This window comes from Hetaerina americana, unplaced genomic scaffold (assembly GCF_022747635.1).
Source record: "Hetaerina americana unplaced genomic scaffold, ioHetAmer1.1.p SCAF_10, whole genome shotgun sequence".
Taxonomy (NCBI): domain Eukaryota; kingdom Metazoa; phylum Arthropoda; class Insecta; order Odonata; family Calopterygidae; genus Hetaerina; species Hetaerina americana.
This window is the reverse complement of record NW_027286070.1, coordinates 4,306,156-4,330,413: the sequence shown is the minus strand read 5'-3', so window position 1 is coordinate 4,330,413 and position 24,258 is coordinate 4,306,156. Positions and strand designations below refer to the sequence as shown.

The following is a 24,258-nucleotide window of genomic DNA, read 5'->3' as shown; positions in this document are numbered from 1 at the left end:
GGGAAAATAACTACGTAGCAGATGAATAACGACGTAGCAATTTGGGCTCTAAAACGGGAGAGGCACGCACAATGCCATAGCATTCATAAATTGAGATGAATGTTGGATAAAATCAGTATCTCATCTAATTGTCTGTAGGGTTATCCATTATCACCTGTGCAATTCAACTAATACTTCGAAGAAATGGGGAAAAAGGCGTCGAAAAACTCGAGATAGGAACAAACGTTTCTGGGGAGTTCATAGAATTATTTAGATCTGCGTATGATTAAGTTTTAGCTGGTCAGTCAGCCAAGGGATTGCAAGAATTGCTGAGTGAATCGGAAAGTCAGTGCGATATTAATGGGATGAGAATAAATATAAATACGAGTAAAACAAAGGTTATTTGGCTTCCGAGAAATAGGAAGGCTAAGCTAAACTTTAAAATAGGAGAGCAAAAACTAGATTAGTTGGAACAGTTGAAGTATCTCGAAAGTGTTTTGGACCAAAAAAATTGGCATCATCTGGAGAGTGCATTAACCCTGGATCGTGAGTAATAAGATTTACGAAAAAAAAGACAAAGTCCAGCTGTTTTTTAAATTTCACAATAAACAATTCCACAAAGTCTTTCCAGAGAAAGTTAATTTTTTAGATTGAAGCCATTATAAAACTCCCCCGCTGGGAGGCATACTATTTTCCCCAATGTTGTAACTGTCGATGAAATGAAACCGAGCGAAAACGAGATAGAATAAAATGGTACTCTTCGAACGAAGCAGTCATACTCAGTGTCGTATTTCACCGCGCCGCGTGTTCCACCAATATTTCTTCCGAGTCTAAAAGACTCCTACTAACGATGAGCGTATTTTTTGCACCTGTCTGCGCGCCTCAGAAACCTGGAGGGAGGTCACTCCCTCATTAGCACGGTTTGGGCTTTCTCTGAAAGGACGCTTTCATTTTTTACAAAAAACTCCACTCTTATAAAACGGGGCACACAAAAGGAAGGTGTCTTTTTTTTCAATATACAACCCCCTCTCAAATCAGAACCTAGTTCGGAGGAGTGTTTTCCCTTTGCACACAATTGCTACCCAAGATTCCTAAGGCCCGAAACGTTTCCGCAATAAACTTCTCGCCATTTTCACGCATGGGTTCGCCAACTTTTCCCCAACCTTCTTATTGGATCCGCTTCGACGCTTTCGTGTTTCTCTCTCGGCCATTCCTTCCACGCCGATTGGATATAAAGAACCAGTAAATTAGCTCACCTCTCTCCTGAGCTGTCTTGGCGAAGTCCAATATTTGATACTGCGAGAGACCCTTAAGCAGCTACGGCGGCCAACCGTTTGGTGGACCCATCATCGAGGTCACCTGCTCCGTACCCCAAATAATTTCAGTTAGACAGCGTTAGTTCGCGTTATCGCAGCGAATAATACTACGCGATATTCGCGCGGGTGAAAAACATACTGCGCTTTCCCCCGTGCCTTTTTAATATTTGAAACTAATAAACCACGTTTTTCCTGCCATTTTATATCTTGTCTGAAAGCTTTCTACCGATTTTTGAGTCTAAATCGCGTAAGTTTAAAGTTAAAAGTTTAAGCAGCGGACGAAAAAAAGGGAAATCTTGAAGGCAATACTCGTCCAAAATTTCGGAGTTTAAGAGGACGCCTCGATAGCTTAACTAGCTAAAGCACTCGACCGGATATTGAGGGATCTGGGTTCGAATCCGAGTCAAGGCGAATTATTTTTACACTCTGAAATTGTTGCATTGAAATGCACATTAGCGGATGGCTCCGTTAAAAGTTACTGTTGCGGCATCTCCCGCAGTTTCTTTGGAAATTTGGCTTAGCTTGTTTTCAACAAGGCAGATTAACCGCCAGATGTGTAGGAGGGTGGTCTGAAAAGTTTCCGGCCTCAGAAATTTCAGAAAAAATGTCTTGTATCTTTGTTAGGTCGGAAACTTTTCAGACCACCCTCGTAATTTTGACCAAATTTGCCAGCTCATACGTACGTGTAATGCGGTTGGGACATGACCTTTCTCCCCGCGGTTCGGGACATTTCAGACAATCGTCGCTGCCCCTGTAAACCGGCAACCCCAGGCACACCCCTGAATTCAGGTGAATGCATACCATCGCTTTTCGATCGGGAATGCCTCGAGTAATACTGTAAAGACGATCTCTTGCTCATCTTAACTTTCATTTGAGGAGAATCATCAGGACGAATCATGATTGCTATCGTTAATTTCTAGGCGCACGAAAATTTGAGAAGGAATAATATTGTACCCATTACGAGGATTTTATGATTATGAGGATAAAAAAGAAACTTTATACTTCCTCAATATTTCACGACCATGGTTTCGATGCTGCGTATCATCATCAGGTGATATCAATCAGGTAATGATGATACGCAACATCGAAACCATGGCGGCGAAATATTAAATCTTTATTGTGGAAGTGTAAAGTTTATTTTTTTACCCTCATAATGAAGTAATTCCACAAAGTTAAACCTGAAACTGTTATGTTTATCAAGATTTTATGACTCTACAAAAATATTAATCATAAGCACTTAAAAGTTTGGCGGGAGTAAAATAAAGTAACGGCTTTCTTTTGTCACAGAGCGAGATATTTTGGCTGAGGCGGGAATAATTATGGGTTGCATGTTTTAAAGTGCTCCGGGCGATTTTTTTTGCCAATAAATAAAGTAAGTTTGGTCTATATTTGTGTAGATTATTTAGGCACATCTAAAAATAAGTTTAAAGTTTTTAATGGTTTTAGTTTCAATACATTAACTTGCCAAGATTTCATTAATTCTACGTTCTCTTCTCTTACCTCGAAATCTGTAGAAATCATTTGCCTTCCATGGAAGCCTTTTATTTCTCTGTTATTGTATTGGTAGTCCATTGGACAAGCATGCAACTGGAGTGGGCTGCGTTCCATTGAAGGAACTTCAGGACTGTAATAGCACGCTGCCAATATACTAGTGATTGACCCGTACGTTATCGCCTGGAATCCAGTGATTTTCTTCAATCACAATTATCCTAACTAAGTTTGGTTCGATAGGTGGGCTCACCAAACAGACCCAAAGGCGTTTGAATTTCACGCATGAACAGGGTAGTAAGAGGAGGGATGCCGGTTCGTTTCCCTTTGTTACCATTTGGTTTCCCATGACTTAGACCCGGTACTGTATCAGTTACACAGCTTGAGTGAGGTCTAAGGAGCCGAGAGGCGTCACCCGTAGTCGAACCCGGATCCTCCGCTCATTAGTCCAACGCCCTCCATTCACTATGTGACTAATGGCATTAAAGAAAACGATAGATTCCCAAACAATTTGTCATCAACAAGCGAGTTTAACGCCTTTATTGCGTCATTTTCAAGGTAACAGAACCCGGCTGATCAAGATAACAACATGCTATTGTTACCATTGAAAATGACGCAGTGGGCATTTCAAAATCGATTTTTCATAATTAACTACATAAAAATGTGAACGTTTATTCATTTCCCGCTGTCAAAATACGTATTCATTAATTGAAAGCCACGGCGATAAGTTTTCTTTCCTCCGATGAATCCCCAACCGAATACACCTTTCACCGCGTCCTGTGGCTTCTCTATCGGCCTCTCTCCACTGTTATCAGCGAACCACCGTAGGTATCGCGCCATTCTAAGTGCCGGCGCATCATGGCGAATGAATTTCATAACCGTGGCTTTTAAATAATACTGGGCTCCGGCGTTGAAAGGTTCCCTTCGAGTGGAAAGTGATCTCAAGAGGGAGAGAGAGAGAGAGATAAGGGGCCTTTACTGTCCTATCACATGCTCTACTCCATCCTCCCACTGGATAGCCGCCTTCTTCAACCACACCCATTGCCTCATAACCGCCCCTCCATCCAGAGTAGTACAATGCATATGCCTTGCGTCCTATCGCACCAATCAAGAGAAGAATACACTGTCAATGTGATGACGTAATCTGGCGATTCTTTAAAGCGGTCCGGGTCTGACTACGTGAGCCTCAAGGGATATAAATACCCTTTCTGTTGGCTTTATTTTCATTTCATTTATGCTGATTTATCATCAATAAAGTTTCACATTTCTGATTAACGGCACTACACAGATTCCTCAAGCTAATTTATAAAGTACGATTAAATATATATATATATATATATATATATATATATATATATATATATATATATATATATATGTTCACCATATGGCGGGATTTCGTATTTGAATATATATATATATATATATATATATATATATATATATATATATATGTTCACCATATGGCGGGATTTCGTATTTGAATATATATATATATATATATATATATATATATATATATATATATATATATATATATATGTTCACCATATGGCGGGATTTCGTATTTGAATATATATATATATATATATATATATATATATATATATATATATACACACACAGGTGTGTATACCGCCAGCAGAATGGGCAGGGTGAAGGAGTTATTTTTTATAGTTACATAAAGTATGAGTGGGTCGCGGGAGCCCAGGGTTAGAGCGTTGGACTACTGACGGTAGGGCTAGGGTTCAATTCCTGGGTGAGTCTCTGGGCACATGCAGCTCCACCAAAGCTATGTGATTTTTTTGGGTACCAGATCTTCCTGAGATACCATAACCCGCACAGGGAAAGGCACTGGCCCCCCTTCGCTGATGTGTGGATTTCACGCGCCGTCGGGCTTATTACTGGGTGAACTCTATCATCACCCAAAAAACTTCGGGTTGATTACTATGCTTATGGTTATCACTATATTTAAATCCATTTTTTTGCACATTCTTCATTGGTCAACGAAATATTTCTCCCAGTGTCTCTTTCGCTCAACTTTCTCCGAAATATCAGGAGAAAATAATATAACGGAAGGAAAGAAAGACGAAGGAAGAAGTGCCAAGCACGTTGGAGTTTGAGAGGAGGTAGTTGGGAGAAACTCAAAGTCGGGAGGCTAAGTCGAACTTTAGAGTGGTAGGGCAGGGATTGGAGAAAATGAGATGGATGCAGAACAGCTGGAAAAGTTCTCGTGCCTGGGCAACCGGAATTTATCTGGGCGGAAATGGACGAATAATAATGACAAGGGCATTAGGAGCGGAGTCAATTGCATTCAACGAGGAATTACTTACAAAAGGATGTAGATATTAAACAGAGAGAAAGCATTGTAAAAGACTTTAACATGAAGAGTATACGTACCATCTTACATATTTAAAAGACTGACCATGAAGGTCATGAGCCGGGAACAATTGAATAAGCCAGGTTTTTTTTAAATTTTAGGAGCCAATTTTTTATTATCGTTGTATTTTATAATCTAATTCCAAAAATTCAACTCCCACAGTTTCTTCATGTACATGGTACTCTGCAAGACACTTCTAGGGCGTGTGGCAGGGGGTGATTTAAAAACAAGCTTACAATATCAAAAATTTATTTTTTGTTTCAGTGCAGTTGTGTAAAATAATACGAATAATGTAAATCATGATAACTAAAGTCACCTGCACTTCGGCATCTAAGTGAGATATACTTCTCTAAGCATACCTTAGGAGCTATAAGTAACAAGTACCATAAACTAAGGTTAGATGAAGTAATGGCAACATACTAGGCTACTTAAAATGAAAATTGAAGAAAAATACCTCTCCCTCCCCAACACGGTCGAATGCGGTTATTCTGATCCCTTATTATTCGTGGAATTATTTAAAATCTTAAAGCCTTTCATTTCATATTAAAACTAATTCAATCCAAATTAGATCCAATTAAAAAATCTCACTGTTTTGTCCAATGAATTTTTTTGTGTGATACAGTTCATCCTTTCTCCTTTAAGATTGAGAATACGCTTCCCAAGCATTCTGAGGAAACCTACGCGGTAATGGTCTCTGAAGTAACCTCGTTTACGCGATAATCGCCACGTAACAGCGGAAACTTTTTCTTCATGAAACCTTAAAAGGATTCATCCCGCGGTCAGGTTCTAGCCCGACCTACACTAGGCTCTTTTTTTCATTCAAGAAAATGCTGCGTGTATAGATGACAGGATACGCGTTTATATAATGAGTGTATCATAGTAAGTAGAATATCATACTCCTAATCATCGCAAGATCTACTAAACTGAAATAATGGCTTTGGGCAGTTCATTTTGTTCCTTGCAAAGAGACAAAATGTCACGGCAGAATGGATTTAAAAGGCTGTGGGGCTTTGCGATATTTGTCGTACAATATCGATTTTAGATATGAAATATGTATAAAAAATCACTAGATATGATGAGGTGATCGACTAGTATTGAAAATATCTCCCGCATCGATTATATCGTCAATCGATAATATTGTCAGATTAGCACTGTAGATAGATTATCTATTTTTGTCATTTGAATTTTACCGTATTTTTGGTCTCTATTCGCTCTCTCTCTCTCTCCGTATCGTAAAAATCAGCCTAATCGTAACACAGACGATTATTATCGACGCTCGATATATTGGTTTTTACAAATGTCTATATCGACCTGAGATGTTATCAATTATTTTTATTATCAATAGCTGGTGTTATCAACGGATTTTACATCATACTTATCTTATTCAGGGCTGCCAACTATCCAGTAAACTGGGAAAACCTGAGTTCATAGCTTTTTAACCCCGAAAAGCCAGGTAATATGGAAAAAAAGCACTGGAAAAACATGTTATACGTAGGTAAGCTGTGCCATCAGTCATTCTATTCTCTTTGGCACGCGGGTAGCGGAGGATTAGATAGGAGTGTAGCGGATTTCAAAATGGGAGATAGATTGATCGTTTAAAAGTGATGGAGGGACATTTAAGGTAATATGCTTGCCGTTGTTTTTTGTTTGGTCAGAACGGGAAAGAATTCTTCGAGGAGATGTCTGAGTGACTGCATTCGTGGGAAGTACGTTGTGCCAATGGAGAGGGTGGGCAATTTGTTGCCTCGGGAAGGTTTGGGCGCGTGAAAGTTTCGGAGGATGGGTGGCAGCTGGTGTTGCTTGTTATTGGGTTAAATGTGGGCAGTAGATGTGGAAGTTTTGATTGTGAGAGATTTATTAACTTCGAGGAAAGTGATTTCTGAGGTAGAGTAGGAGGGGACTAAGGAGAGAGAAGAGAAATTATTGAGGGAGGAAATGAATTTTTCAAGAAAATCCATGCTATTTGGCCAGAGAAGGGATATATCATCGGTACTCGTATTTATATCTTGCTCATAGGAGATCTTGCAGGGGGTAGCCGGAAAGAAGTTACTTTCAGCGAGGCCAAGGTGGAAGTTTGTGAATGAGAGTCTGAATTTACTGCCCATTGCACAGCCTTTAACCTGAAGATAATGTTTATTGTGGAAGGAGGAGTTGTGGGTTAGGATGAGGTGAGATAGATTCAGGAGAAAATCAGTGCTAGGAATATGTTATGTGTTGTATTCTAATAAATAGCTATAAAGAGATGAGAGACCCTCAAAGCGAGGGATTGAGGTGTAGAGGGACACGATTCTATTGTGGCCACGATGATTTGAGTGTCCGGGGGGATAGAGATTGATTGGATGCAGCGGAGGAAACGTAGCAGTTATAGTCACCCTTCCGTCGTTCCATTCGTTTTTCTTTAGGGAAGGGGCGACGTGAAGACCTCCAAGCGCCGACCCTGCCCCCTCCCCCCCAAAGCCGACCGTTGTCTCCAATGCCCGCCCAACCCTCAATTCCTCTCGCGCACTGTCCCAGTTCTAACGAACAACGTGCTCGCTCTAAGGGGGGGCCCTTACATTACATTTTCAATATTACATTCGAAATTTTCGATATTACATTTTCAACCCCAGCAGCGGACTCCCAGGAATGCTTTCGCGAGCTTGGCCCTCTTGACCCCTTTGGCCGGAACGTTCATAATAAGATTGTATGAAAAGTATCGGTAACAATTCCTTCCTGACCTGTGCTTGAAGCAGAAGCAGACCGTCGGTTAAGTGCACGCATCATCGTAGATCGTGTTGGCAATGATAAAATGACAGTGAACACCATTATCACTGAAAATTTGGCGATGCGGAAGATCTGTCCCTTGAAAACTTGTCCCGAAGTTCTTGACGGACGACCAATAGCAGAGTCGAGTGCCGGCTTGCGAAGACCTTCTCCAACGACATCGCGGCGATTCCCCAACCTCCTTACAGTCTCGACTTGGTACCAGCAGACTATTTTCTATTTCAAAATGTGAAATTCTCCCTCAAAGGATATCACCATGGGACCCTAAGTGCCTTCAAAGAAGCTTGCACGCGTTACCTTAAAGACATTCCGGAATCCGTCAACCGAGGAGCCTTCGAGCCATGAAAAATTCGCTGGCAAATGTGTGTCGACGCTCTAGGGATGTACTTTGAAGAATTTTGAGGCATTGTAGCTATAATATCTTAAATAAATAAATTTTTCTCGATACGTTTTATGCAAAGAATGTATGTCATTCATTTTTAAATGTAGGTTCTTTACTTTTGACGATTTAGGAATTCAGATTAAATTTCTGCGATTAATTTTTTTCACAATCTGTCAACTTTTTTGAATGACTGATGAAATGGAAATGCAAAATATGAAAATGTTAAATCGAAAAACGAAAATGTGTGACAGAATTAACAGATCTTTCGCATTCGTCCAAGTATTGTGCAGCTTCTAACAAGCATCGTATTTTGCGCGTCAGATTAAACACGTTTACAATGGAAGTGTACGGAATGACAAACTAAAATCACTGCCCAAGAGGATGAGATACGTGATCTCGAAGGTGTGACACACAAGAAACAAAATACAGAGCTCACAAACAAGAGAGAGCCACACAGGATTTAGATTTTCGGTGCCACAACCAAATTCTTCAAGACTATTTACATACACATACATATATAGATGATGTAGAAGCACTCACGAGAGCAACATAATATTTAGATATTAAATTAAGTTAAATATTAATACAGATAGGCAAAAACTGCAGCACATGGAACAGTTTACTCATCTCGCAAGTGTTTTGGACCTAAATGGTCACAATATTATCGATAAAAGGAATAGAATTGCGTTTGACAAAGAAGATTAGAAGGAAGGAATAGATGACAGGGAGGAAGGATGTTAAGAAAAGGCTTGTAAAATCTTTAATATGGAGCGTAGTTATGTACGGCGTGGAAGTATGGTCATTGAAGCAGGATGATAGAAGTAGATTGGAGGCTTTTGAAATGTGGGGGTGGAAAACAATGGAGAAGGTGGAATGGACCGAAAGGAAAACAAATGAGGAAGTGCGGCGTATGAAGGAGGTGGCGAGGAGATTGTAGAGATAAATCCGAAGGAGGCAGGAAAGATGGATGCAGAGCATATTGATTGGCAGTGCGATGTTGAAGACTTTGATATGTGGCGGATAACATGCTGAGGCAAATGACCTTAGCTGTTGTCGAGATGCCTGCCCTAATACGTACGTTATTGATATTGCCAGGGCTCTAGTTAACTCCCGCCGCTGTCGCCGTCCTATCCCAATGCTCGTCACGTTCTACTCGCTCGCCTACCCTCTCCCCTCCCCTCCCGGGGGAACGGAGAATCGATCCCCGTCTCTGGGGGCACTAGTGTCGAGGAGGTGGGGCGCCGAAGTGGCACTGACCTCTACCCCGAACCTGGAGCAACGGCGACGCTGGGCCACAGCCTTCCCTCGACGGCCATATCGTCATAGGAGAGACCATTATCTGAGGCGAGGGGGGCGATAGCACCCCCGCACGGTCCCTCAAGGTGACGCGATTCCGGGGCATATGGCAGAGGGTGCTGTGGACGCCAGCCGCGGATGGGGATTGCCTGCGGGGCTTTGTCGATACGTGAACACAATGCTCACTCACATCTGCTCGCAATCCGACTTACGGATGATAAATCCCGATTAATTTTTTTGAGCTATAACAATTCGCCGATGCTGTGAGTTTACAATGTCTGCGCTGTCAAGATCTCGCCATTTCCAAGACCTACCTTAATAGAATAAACATATCTCTGTGCTCTTAATGCGGAACATATTGAGATATTTTGATGCACAAAAGAGGACGCTTTATAATTGTCATGTATGTAAGGGTGCGTAAATACACGCATTCACGTACATGAATGCGTAATTTTTACTGGAATAACATAGACAATGATCAAAATATTGCCCGGACATCTTTGATTGATCTGTAAAAGGAGACCGATCACCGGAAAACCGGACCCCTCGCAGCCCAGTTCTTGAAAAGCTATCCAGATAACCACCGCCATTCATAAGCTGGGCAGTCACGTGGAATATACGTCACTTTTCGGCCGCTATCCTCTCGAACACATCGAAGTTCCAAACTTTCCCGAGCAGTGTACGAAGACGGGCAGCCCTTACGAACGACTGTCATCTGGTGAGGGGTCGCGTCCCTGACCTAGTACGACTCACGAGACACCCCTACAAAACATCCATACACTTTCGACGGAACTTCTTAAAGGGGAACGCATCTGCTGGAGGAGTCAAAATGAGTCGTTCACATTGTTTCAGGGTGAATCGGTCGCATCGATTAAAGATGATTCGTTCATTTGGTGATCGGTCAAGAGAAGGTGGAAGTTGTCTTTGCAATCACGCGTTTCTCACATGTTTTCTTTTCGCTTCACCGAACGTTCACTGGTAAACCATCAGGACGTCATATTTTTCCTCATTCGCTGCTATCATTCCCCTGAATGGAAAATCCGCTAAGGTTTTGAAACCGTCGTTCCTTGACAATAGCGAAGTTTTGGCATAACGGTTAAAATTTCGCCCTTGTAATGGCTCCACTATTTTGAGTGATTCCTGAATTAAGTTTCTGAATCCACCTTCTGTTGTGTTTCACTGCTTTCTACTATTTATCGTATTCTCGCAGCGTGAATATCTGTTCCTGTCTATCGGGGAAAAGAAAACGTGGGCGAACAAGAAGAACCCATCAATTCACTAATTAATGCTATATTCATTTAATTATTTACCTCAGTGCATCTATTAAAAGGATTTTAATAAACCCAGGTGATAAGTAATGCGGCGCGTCTAACAAACACCACTTAAAAATGGCGCCCAAAACTTTACAAAGAAACCGCCTTCACCCCTCTTCCTTGTCCAATCTAACGCGCCCAGTCTCTCTTCCACCCTCTACCTCGCTTTACCAACATTCTCCTCTCTCTTTATCAGTATTTTCAGCATTCTACGGTCACACAATATAATCTTCTGCCTCCACTTTCCCTGTATTCCCCAGAAACTCCCGAAGGCCATTGTTCCCCTATCATGCCTTGGGCTCATTGGTCTGTTTTCCTTTGTCTCATAGGTGCGTAGTACACAAGTTTGATAGCTACGGCATGCAATGATTTAGGCTAAAATCACTCCAATACCTGGTGTGCGCAAAATACCTTTCAATGACATGCATTCCAGTAATCCAGATATAATCTACACAGCTTAACTATTCACCTCGGAATCGTGCAAGAAGTGTTGGCAAGGAAGCTATTTTCAGTGAATTTCAGTCAGTCTCTTTACAATTAAGAGTGTAAATTTGCAACGACCGTATCTATGGGAGAATTTAAAATGTAATTTCGCGTCTCGTTGGCTCTTATCTCCAAACGTCTTCTATTGGAACCATGTTTGTGCGTCTCCGAGTGGTCTAAGAAAGAAAGCAGCGTCCAACTTCGCAAAACTCTTTGAATGAGAAATGTACGATAGTAAATCTGCGACCCTATCTTGTCTCAAAACGCTCGCTTCTTCCGGCATCGTCAGTCCTTTCTCCGCGTGCGCACACCCTCAATAGATCACCGAAATCGAAAGTATTTCATGCAAGATACGCAAATGTCTTAGTTGAAGAGTAATTATAACTGAAAATAAATGAGAACTAAGGAACAAGAATACACGTATAGCCGATAATTATACAAAACGTGACACATATTTCACTAGAATGAAGATTGAAAAGGATTTTGTACGTTCTACAGCTGACGCTTCTTTCTTCTCTACATAGCGTCGATTTGAAAACGATCGTTTTACAATATTATTTAATAAATGAATGCGAACTGGCGATGCCCTCAAATGAAACTAACACACGAACACACACACACACTTATGCACAATCCTCTGCCTCTCTGTAATATAATGCACATGACGATGGGTGAAATGGAAGAAGAGACCATTCGTTCTCAAATTCACCAAAATTAAGACCTCTATCTATCTATCTATCTCTGTCGCCATCGCCTCTTGGGCCGCACACCGTGCCTGTCAGCGTTCGCGTGCCGTTGCAATCACTGCAGCTTCGAAACGGTTAGTCAGAAAAATAAGTCAACCATATATTTGTATAGGAAAATGAATGGGAAATACAGTTTTTGTACATATTTTCATCTTTACCCATTGTGTCAGCAACAAAACAATATTTTCATTCGGCGGGTACATATCGTCACGTACGCTGTTCTATCACAAAACAGTCATGTATTTTATCATTTCATATAGTTTAGAAAACATCTTCCACTGGAGACCATTTTATGTCAAAGCGAACTGATATTGGAGGCAAGGTATGCCCCTCAATGTCGCCAAGCATATTTTCGGGACAATGGGGATTCAGGTCCCGGAAAAACATAGACGCCGGGGACTTTTGATATGTTGTTCATGAGATCGAGTATAACGCCATGCGCACTGAACGTACATGTATATACTGATTTTTCGTTGGGCCCCCCGTTCTCCAGTGAAGTTCTCTCTAATCCTTTCTTGTATAAAATGCAGATAAGTTGGGTGCTATCTCACCTATACTATTTTTGTATAATATTTAATCATCACTGTTATAATATATGTTATGCCGTTACATGCATATTATGAGGAATATTTATTATTGTCATTATATAATGAAATTGTTCCATCCAAGTCAATATTTGGTATTTTGACTTTATTTTATTTTGAAAGACATTTTGAAATGCATATTTTGAAAACTTCCAAATCATTCGAAATGCAGAAGATTTAGCAAAGGTTAATCAGAGCTCAGATTTCCTGGGCCGTGTTTTTCTTAGTGAGTGTCTCCAAATTCTCTACGTATGATTTGTGGACTTAAAGCAATAGAGTTAACAAATTCGCAAGTGTTACATCTCCCTTCTGCTGGTGGGCAACAGTAATTGCGCGTCGCGCAAAACTGTGTGCCCCTCGTTTTTATTTTGAAGAGAGTTGTAATACCGAAATAGACAATCTTCATTTTAAATTAAGCAGGTGATACTGGCGCAGGAGTGCCATACCGAGTTATTTCTAAAATAATGGAGAGGGTTCTTTTGACTTTAGTAAGCTTTCATTTCTTCATTATGATTATGTCTCACTCATTTTAAGAGGAAGAAAATGTTTACAATCGAATTAAAATTTTAATATAAATTTAAAAAATAATGTTTAAATATTAAAAATACATGCATAATAAATTCTTTTATTTTTGCCTATCTCTAATTCATATAAATGCGGGAGAGAATTAATTTAAAAGCGAAAGATAACTTTTTCGATAAAATATTTTTTCCATTTCCATCACAAACATCCATGACAAATATTAGATCAATTAAAATGAAAATCCGATTTTATTAAATATATTAATTTACACAAATCCTGGTTTTAAAAGCAGCCAATATGAGTATCTTTTGTCATCAAATCACTTACAGAAACGTATGGACACTGCTGTAGGAAAAAATATGTAAGCGATATTATTGACTATTGACTACTGAAATAACTATTGATAAAATGGGAGTGATGAATAAATTTCGACCAGATTAGAAACATTTAAGGACATCTTTGGGTTCATTTCAACTTAAAACGAGATAAATATCGTTTTCAACTCTTTTGAAGGCAAAAATAATATGGGATATTTTCTAATTTGAAAATGATAGGCGACGTCTATCCATCACTATGTCAATGCGTACTAGCATAGGCATCGAGTTCACGGCTAACATAGAAAGAGGTTTCTCGTCGACATTGAGGTACACATTACGAATTAATTGTGATAAATTTTTCTGTGACAGTACGGTAGGTTAAACTATTTGTAATCGCGGTGTAAAGTTATGGTATGATAATTTTTCTGGAACGAGATGGTGAGAAACATACCGTCGTCCACCCCCGATCCTCACGGTCTGCTTTTTCTACAGGAGCCCTCGCCTTCTCCAGGAAGCACCCAATATCGTGCTGGCTGTCCACGATGCTCGTGGTGTTCGCGGGAGGGATCCTGTGCAACGCCCTGCTCGGTGAGCCGCCGCTGGCACCACTCAAGAACACCCCGCAGCTGGTCGTGGCCACCGTTGTCTGGTGAGAGCACCCAAACGCCCGTAAACCTGCAACAATTCAAGCGAACGTCACTCTCAAATCAACAAATGTTCCGACAAACGCGATTCCCGGGAGTTCGCCTCCACAAGTGTCGCTTTACAATGGAGGACATTTGGATGCAATGATGCGATATGAAAACAACTCCTAAATCCAGTCTCGGAGCTCTTTTGACAAATCTCTGGAGCATAAATGCTACTTTTCTTTGTTGGTTTACATCTCTCAGCAGGTTATGTAGGGCACGGAAACATGGCCATTGAAGCAGGATGAAGGGTGAGGATGGGAGAATTTTGAAATGTGGGTTTGGTGAAGTGAGTAAAAAGGATAACAAATGAGGAAGTGCTAGGCATGGTGAAAGGGGAAGAGAGGGGATTTTTGGGAGAAATCATAAAGAAGTAGGAAAGATTGATGAAGATAGGATTTTGATTGGCAATGGGATGTTGAGCACTGTAATAGAGGGGGAGACTGTTCAGCATACGAAGGGGATGGAGTGGGATAGGCATATTGGATGGAATGCAGGGAGGAAGGAAGTATGTGGAATTGAAGAGGGGTTTACTTGAATGTCAGGTATCAGGGTGTGTTTTGATGAAGAGGTGAGGGATGTATTGCTGTACCATCGTATAGGCTGTGTACATTCAAAACCTACCTTGAACGGTAAAATACAAATAATAAATATAATCTCTCAGCACATTACTGTGGGAGTTGCTTCAATTTTATGCAACACATTCAGCTGCATTTTGCACTGAAAAACTAAAAATTGTCCACTCATAGTGGTGAATTCAATATTTTGTCTAATGTTATACCATAAAGGTACAGCCTCCTTAAAGAGCCTTTGATTGACAAAAAAAAAAGATGTCCCATCACTTACAATGTGAGAATCTCATAGCCCTTTCGATTTAGAATTTTATTATTAAGTTCATTCAAAAACGTTTATCATGATTTTAAAATGACTTTTGGCTTGAAGAATTAAGCCCCTGGAGGTAATTTGTCCATTACGTTTTACGTTCAATATCTAAATTACTCAGAAGTATACAAAGCATTCAGTTTCAAAATCAATTCCTTGCCAAATTTTTATATATGGGATTGTTCCCATGATTCTAAAAGATTTAAGTTGATCATGCTCTACTTATAAACAACTGTTTATCCTAATTACTCAAGTTCCTCTGCTTTCACTCAGTTGAATCTGCAAAAATTGAGGTCCTTGCCTCATCCAAACAGATAAGAATAGCAACAACAGTATGCTGTACTGGGGATGGGGGATACCTGTGATCTCTTTACCTACTGGTGTTGATGGATGTGAAGTGATTTCATAGAAGTTTTTCCTTGAGTTCCTTATTCAGTTATAGAGTCAACATTCAATAATGTAACTGATGCTAAATATTATGATTTTGATATTTAATTAGGGTGACAAAATGTTTAGAAATTCAGAAATTTTTTGCTAATCTTAGAGCAGGGATGAAAGCAAATGTAAAGTCTTAGAGTCATCATAAAAAAGACCATTATCAAATTAATGATAACTGTAAAAATAAATAAATACATAACAATTACTTGCAAAATTTAAGTTTCAAATCACGATTTTAATGGAACTCCCTGCTTCATTTGAGTAACTTGATACAGCAAAGGATCATCCGAAACCAAACCATCCAAGTGGAGTAAGGGATATTGCTTGTAATGTTATTGTTGAGATATTATTTATTCTGATCATTCATAAATATTTTTCTCTTCCTTTAGGTACATCATATTTTACACACCATTTGACATCGGCTACAAAGTAGCTAAGTTTTTACCTATAAAGCTGATTTGTGCCACGATGAAAGAAATTTACAGGTAAGAACAACTGCCCTGTCTGACTAGTAAATTACCAATACATTTTTTTCATAGGTGTATATAGTCTGTTATCCAGGGAAAGGGTTATGACTTCACATTTAAGTTGAAGATAGTTGTTTGCTCTCTTCATTAAGAGCAAAATTATTATAAGGCCACCAAAGTTATTGAAAAAATACTATTTTCCATTTGAAGAAAGATTTTTTTACAACTCAGAAAAATGCTGGATTATAATGTGACTTATAAAGGAAAGAATCGAACTATCACTCTGGTGACCAATATTTATTGAGAGTTATATTGAACTTAGTTTGCCAATTCATCATTTACTGCAGAAGAAACGGACATTGCTGTGTTGATCATGATTTATTTATTTAGCTGAAATTGGAAAACATCACTTTTTGGCCTTTGCATCGGATTATAAACAATTATTATTACAACAAAGGACACAATTACAAACACCCAAGTCCTAAATGGAGGAAAACCCACTCAGGTGGAAATCAAACCACAACCTTTGGGTATGCAGACAAAGACGTTACCCTGCTGCCAATGAGGCAGGAAATTTCATATCAATAAAAATCTTATTATAATATTTTGGATTGAAAATTGCCATATTATGTCAGTATTTACAAAGGGAAATAAAATTATCTACTATCATAATATAACTCAGAATCAACTGTGCGAAAATTGAAAATTATTGATTTAATGTTGCCTTTATACAGTCAATATTGGACTGGAAAATCTCATTTGGGTATTGGTGACCTCATGACCCTGGGGCACGATATGACCTGGTAGATTTTTAATCTGGTTTCTGAAAGATTATTAAGGACTCTTTTACATTCATCATTTATTATTGGTCTATATATTTGCTATATTCCTCTCATGATATTTAAAGTTTGGCAGCATGAATTCTCTGCTTTCTATAAAAAGAAAAAGCAATGATCCTTGTATTTGGAAAAATTACTGTTTTTCGGAGGAAAGGCATGCTGTTGCCATTACTCTGTAATACCTTAGAGAGCAGTTACTTAATAGTTTGAAAGGGCTGTGTATCAATCAGTCCAACAGAACCTCCAGATTTTTGTGCTGTGTGAAGGATTGTGTAATGGATGGATACTCCTCATAATAACTTTGGGTACTCTCTTCATTCTCAGGTGCAAAAAGGTTTATGATGGTGTCACTCATGCTGGAAAACTCTATCCTAATGCTTATGTCATCATGATATTGATAGGAACCCTCAAAGGTGAGATATAATTAGAACATAAATCACAGTTGTGCTTGTTTGGCTATTAGATTTATTTTAAATATTGATCACTTTACTTAAGATAGAGTCAGTAAATAATAACATTAACGATATATTTTTTCATCATCGCATAGTTACTTAAAATTTTGCCACTTTTCCTCCTGCTGTTCCAGAAGAGAGACTGTGTGGAAATTTCATATTTCTACTGAAATATTCTTTTCTGGCATTGAATTAGTTTATAAGCTTTCTTCCCTATCTGTTACCAAAAAAGTATTGCATTATATACTTCCCCTAATACTTCGCCCTTTTGCCTATGTAAAATGAAGTGCATTGTTGTATTTGTTTAGAGTGGCTGTGGTGCTGCACAAATGCATTTCCCCCTTATCCTTTCAAATGAATAATCACCGCTACTCCTGCAATTCTGCCTCATCCTCTTCGCTTCCTATCCCTTCGCACGCAAATTCCCACAGCCTTTCATTCGACCAGTGTTTTGCCCTTATCATCCTAGAATCCCTACCTGATTCAGCCACCAATATAGAGTTGAGAACTTGAGAATCCACGTATATACTAGATTTCCGATCAATTAAAATTCCCACCCTTAACTGCCATCTTTAATTCCCCTCCCAGCATTCCCTACACCTCCCCTTCCCCCCCCCCCCAGACCCCTAACCTCTCTCCGAAAATTTTCAGTCTTACTTGAAGAAGGCTGGAAGCTCAAACAATCTACAATGGGAGTGTCCTTTTAAGTGTTATCCATTTTATTTGTGTTCTATTTCGCCGTCCAAATGTAATATTGCTCTTGAGAGTGCTTCAACATCATCGATTAGACATATATATTGAAAATATATAATAAAGATTGAAAAGAAGAAACATATATAAAAATATATATTTTTTCACTCTTGGGGAACTCACATGCTTGATTGATAAAATCAATGTTGATGATAATTCCTCTATTGGCCAATGGGTCCAAAATAGTTGTCTTCTCCTCCAATCCAACTATGATACAAAACATTTTTTGGTAATTCTGGACTATTGAATTGCATTAATTGTGACTACATCCTATGTGTCTATGGCAGTGACCCTTGATATTCCATTTAAAAAACTATTCAGTGCCTAGGGCTTACTCTCTATTGTCTACTTAGTCATTGAATAGCATGTTCTAGAAATGGGTGGTGAGGGAAATTAAGAGTCTTTATTTTCTCGAACTGCAGAAGAAATATACTTATATCCCAAAAAAATTATGCTTGTATCCTCTCTAATTTTTTAGTTTTGGAAATAAACTATACTGGTGAAGTATACCACTAGTACATTTTTATATATGACAACTTATTTTGCCAGTTTTGTGATTTGTACTTTTTGCTTTCCATATTATCATGAGAACTCAGGTATATCATAGCAATGTGGAATATTGGCAACTGTCACTTTAGTATGTTCTAGTACTGAAAATTAATCACTCAAATTCTGGATAAACTCATTGCCCTCAAATTCTGGATAAGCTCATTGCCCTCATTTGTATACACATCATTTTTATCAGCCATGATAATATGCAATATGGTGTCTCTTTGTCAAGATTTTGCTGTTCACTTTGCAAAATTTCATCTCTTCATATCTACATGTTTTGGACTTCATTGTACTACAGATGTCAATGCTCAAATTTACCTAACTCTCAGTGAGTTTGACTGACAAACCACATTAATGTTTGTAGACAGACAATACTATAGACTTACGCCGATCTTGTGACCTGTTGAGATGCCCTGTCTTATCAATCACTGATACATTTTTCTTTGGTTGGGAATGTACCACTCGATGAGCCATGATTTCATAATTTAAATGCTTTCACTCAGGGACTTCATATCCATTCTGTAGGGACTATAAAACTGAAGGAGGGCTTTTTTACTCAGTTGATTTTGTTTATGAAGAAGTATATAGAATTATTATTCTTAAATATTCCTCAATAAATGACTTGCTGTTTGAGATAGTGAAACATGCTTCAAGCACATACATATATAGGCTGTAAATACCACTTTTAACATAAGAAATGTAATGATAATGAATTAGAATTTAACCTGGAATCCTCCAAATATATATTAAAAGGTGGGACTGGGTAGATGAGAGGATTATTGAGCAGTTTTTCCATCCCAAGGAACCATGTTTAAATCTCAGGGGTGGCAGAAATGTCCAGGAGCACACCACTTCACAAAAGTTCATTGACTGCCCAAGCGGGCAAGTATAAACCGTCCCGGTGAGTGAAGTCCCACCTTTACCGGTAATTGTACATAAGAAACGCATGGCATTGAAGAAAGAAACATGGCTGAGGTGGAAGTGCGGTTTGCGAGAAAGTGAAACTTAAAACTAGGAATAAAATATGAATTCTTAATCTAACAAGAAAGGAAAGCCGACAGGGAACGGCTTTTTACAAAAAAGAAAAAAAAAAGTACGTCACTAACAGCACTAACTGCCCACCGGCACACTCTGAGCATAGAGCGGTACAAAATGGAAGCGGTGGCGAGGGTCGCCCATTTCCCACAGCGGGAAATTACACTTGGGCTTGAGGAGCGGGTGACAGCAAGACCGTGAAGTGGATAAAATAATACTAAAATAACTTGGAGGACGGAGGAAGAGATCCGTCCGGCCGTGAAGCGGCTTAAGACTATGAAGAAAATTTAAAATTAAAAGACATAGTAAAGACTCATAGGCGAGTAATATCTTTAGGCAGTGTATAAGTGTGTTTCTCTTCGGGATCATAGTCCCAGATGGTTTGTAGCAGCGGATTTCCAGACGGTGCGAGGCGGGATTTGAAAGACGGGACTTTCGAGCGAATGAATTCCGCGACGGATGGGAGTTTATGCGCCGCTCGCACGTCGGCCATCCTAGTAAAGCGACTCACTTGGAGTAACGACCGAACAGCCTTGTTTTGGATGGTTTCAAGGTGACGCCAGAGCGTTTTCCGGATGGCAAACACGGGGCAAGCGTACAGAAACTGCGGGCGAATGATTGACCTGTAAATTCGCATCCTGTCGGCGTGATTCAGGGGAGAAATCACGGAGGAAAGGCAGCCGAGACGGCTCCTTGCAACCATTGCCTTCTGACGGCAAAAGTCGAGGTGCGGCTGAAAAGTGAGCTGGTTGTCTAGAATGACACCAAGAAATCGGTGCGAAGAAGCCCTCGGTATAATGTGTTGGTGGAAGAAAAGAGGACTTCCTAACTGGCTTCCCAGTAGCGAGTACGTCACGTGGGGCATGCAGTTGTCAAAATAGACATCAAATTGTGTCACCCTCTCAGGACCTCCCCTTGATAGATTAGATTAATGCCCACACTGGGGTTCACTCCATCTTTCTTCCCCCTTTACCTGAAAGTCCTACCTTTTACCAAATTACTAAAATCAGGGGTTATGTGGACAGAAAATGTCATTCCTGAAACTTTCTCTCCATTGAACCAGGAAACTACTCATGATTATTTATGATAATTATTTCTTTATGAACTAACACTGAAGATTGAAAAATGAAATGACAGTGTTCATAACTTGTTTTCCAGGAATTTTTGGTAGATTGGGAAAAAATCACAAAATTCCAATGATGCAGATATGTTTTCAACTTCCTGGGGAAAAAATATTTTGCAAGTTTGTGATGATGTGAGATTGATATCAATTTTAAATTATATTATTTGTAATACCACCACCATGTTCTCAGACCTTGAAAATATGTAGTATACATCCTGAAGTTGGTTTTGATGTCCCTAAAAGTGACAGTCACCTCTCCCAATAATTATACTATTACAGTCAACAAATTTGATCAGCAAAAAGGGAAAATGTATAAATAATGCCATAAATACATGTAAATTTATGCAGCAGTATCATCACATGCACAACTTTATTCTTGATATTTCATAGAAAAACACTTAATGTATGAATTATTATTGCAGGTAATGGAGCAGCATTTGTGAAACTCTTTGAACGGTTAATAAGAGGTGTCTGGACTCCAACTGCCATGGAATTCATGCAACCCAGCTTGTGAGTAAAATATAAACAATTATGTATATCTCAAAGGAATCATATCCTAAAACCATAGTATATATTCAAACACATTATGAAACCTCAGTTATTTCTTGTAATCTCAATCCCTCACTAACCTTTAATTATGAAGATGGAATGTGCATTGACATCTGTGAAGAACCTGATATGTCTCGACTAATTAATGGTCTTCCTTGCTTGAATACTTTGAGAGTCATAATTTAGCATTTTCATGTCCATGGTTTTAAAAAGAAGACAGTGCTCTAGAGGGGAATGGAAATTAAGAAAATCCTTGCACATAAGAGGGCTCATTGAAAACCACATATAAATTGGTTATACTCTCATTTTTTACATGAATTTGAACATAATCAGGCTTCATGAAGTCAATTCATTTGACTACTTTGCAAGAAAGATATTTATCAATGTTAAAGAAGTTGCTTCCAAGGATTATGTGATGTTTACACATGACTCCATGGTTATTTGATTTCTCATGCATTGCTACATTTCACTGGGCATAATATTTGCATTTTTGCTAACATTCTAGCATGTTGCCATCAAGGCTGAGGTCTTCGAGACCAGTGAAGTAATTATTCAGTAAAATAGATGAACGTTGGAAACCATAAATCTTGGAATTTTCAGAAAAGTGGTTTTTGTCACACATAATATACATGTACCCTCCAAGAATTAATATCACTACAATGTTAACTCTAAATATGTAATTTTATCGGGTAAAAACTGATTTTCTGTTATCTTGATGACAAGGATTGATAATCTCGATTTTCTCCAATTTATTCCTACAGCCCAACCAAGGCTTGCCTGGTTGCCTCAATCATATTTGTCTTGGACAAGAAAACAGAGCTGATCTCAGCTCCCCATGCACTTGTGTATTTTGGCATTGTGATATTCTTCGTGTACTTCAAGGTAAGTAAAATATCGCCTAGATATAATAACGGCACCATCATTCAAAGTATGGAGATGCATCTGAACCTTCCCTGCAAACAAACATTTCTGAGAGAGTTATTCCATCTTAGGGCCAAAAAGTTATTTGCATGCCTGATACATGCCTCTTCATTTTTTTTCATGGGTCCTCCCTTGGGGTTGATATTTTTTAACTCTTTCCCTTGCATTTTTCGAACACATCACTCCACTGGTGATCAATATCCATAATTTACGAGGCTAGTTTGAAAGGTTCTCGGAAGCATCACCAGGTGTTGGTGCTAGAGCAAGGAGTTTCCTGTGTAATAATATGTAATCCTTAATGAGTAAACATATAATGCACAGTTCTCTGTGGTGCGGATGTCCCTCTGTTGTAGTTCCAGTGCAGTGATTTGTGAAGATAGAAAAAAGTAATATTCTAGCAATGATTAAATACTTTGTAAAGACAGGTATGAAAGCAAAGGAAATTCATACCAACTTTCAGAACACTCTCTGGGGACTCATATTCAACTGTTGCCAAGTGGACAAACAAGTGTGATTTTGGTCAGGACAGCTTAGATGATGATCCGTCCAAAATGTGCCACTATCCCAGAAATAATTGCAAAGTGCATAAAATGGTCATGGAGCATCACAGACTGAAAAAGCTGAAATTGCTGAAGCTGTAGGGATGTCATCTGAATGGGCATATCACATTTTAACAGTGGAATTGGATATGAGAAAATTATCTGATAGATGGGATCTGTGGCTCTTGATGCAGGATCATAAACACATCAGAATGTAAATTTCTGAACAATTTTTGACCCATTTTAAGAGCAACAAACAAGATTTTCTGTGCCGGTTTGTGACCACAGATAAACCTTGGGTTCACTATTATACCCCAGGTACAAAACAGCAATCAAAGAAGTTGAAGCATGTCAATTCACCACCATCATAAAAGCAAAGGAAATACGGTCGGCCGGAAAGGTTATGGCTTCAGTTTTCTGGGATGTGAAAGGGATTATGCTGATGGATCATCTTCTCATTGGTCAAACAACTACTGGACAACACTATTCTAACTTCCTGGGCCCACAACAGTGAAAGATAAATGAAAAAAGGCCACGTTTGGCAATGAAGAAAGTCATATTTCAGCAGGACAATGCACCCCCCCTCACAAATGTCATTGCTATGGCAAAAATACATGAACTAAGATATGAATCACCCACCTTATTCACCTGATTTGGCTCCATCAGATTTCTATCTCTTCCCCATTCTCAAAAAATATTCCTCCGTAGACAGAGATTCTCTTCAAACAAAGAACTAACAGCCAAAGCAGATTGGTATTTTGCAGGCCTTAAGGAATCTAATTTTCGACATGGGATCAAGACATTTCAACATAACTGGACCAAGTGTATAAGTACACAGGGAGATTAAATTGAAAAGTAAATAAGTTTCACTGAAGCAAGTCATTTATTTCTATTCCATTCCAAGAACTTTTCAATTATCCTCGTATATGGCTGGCCATATAGCTGGTGTATGTACGTGCTTGGTCATAACATGTATTCCAGGATCTCATGATATCAAACTCTTCACCTGGTCACTCCAGCCCAATCATATACTTGTGGCTTTGTACTGAAGAGAGGTGATATAGTGCCGCCATCTCTTCCATAAGTAAAGGCAAAGCTGGTGGACAAAGATCCTCATAAAGCTCTAGATACCTTATATTTCCTTTGTTGGTGGCCCATTAGTGGAACTTAAAATTCTAGATTTTAATTTTTTTAATTTTTAGAAGTTATAAAAAATGAATATGATATGATTTCCTTGATGATAATTTGATCAATTGGACACCAAAGTGTGAGTAAATTCATTGCTTTTCCACCACGTATAATTTTTACTTATTGAAGGTGGTGCTCAGGTTGGAATATGTGGTTGTGTCTTGTGGTATGACAGAATGCAAGCCCTAACATGAAAGGGAGGGACCAGTTGTGGACGGGAAGGTGTGACCCTCTCTCTCTCTCTCTCTCTTGGTTTGAAGAAAGAAAC

General features: G+C 39.1%; 1 protein-coding gene across 1 annotated transcript in view; it reads left to right on the top strand.

The window, feature by feature from the left end:
- LOC139699682 (trimeric intracellular cation channel type 1B.1) overlaps positions 1-24,258 on the top strand; it is a 48,336-nt gene that overhangs the window by 19,028 nt on the left and 5,050 nt on the right. Inside the window, exons 2-6 of the mRNA XM_071598202.1 lie at positions 14,062-14,218; positions 15,965-16,060; positions 17,206-17,294; positions 21,216-21,303; positions 22,104-22,224. Coding sequence (XP_071454303.1) covers positions 14,062-14,218; positions 15,965-16,060; positions 17,206-17,294; positions 21,216-21,303; positions 22,104-22,224 — 551 coding nt within the window. The remainder of the gene's footprint in view (positions 1-14,061; positions 14,219-15,964; positions 16,061-17,205; positions 17,295-21,215; positions 21,304-22,103; positions 22,225-24,258) is intronic.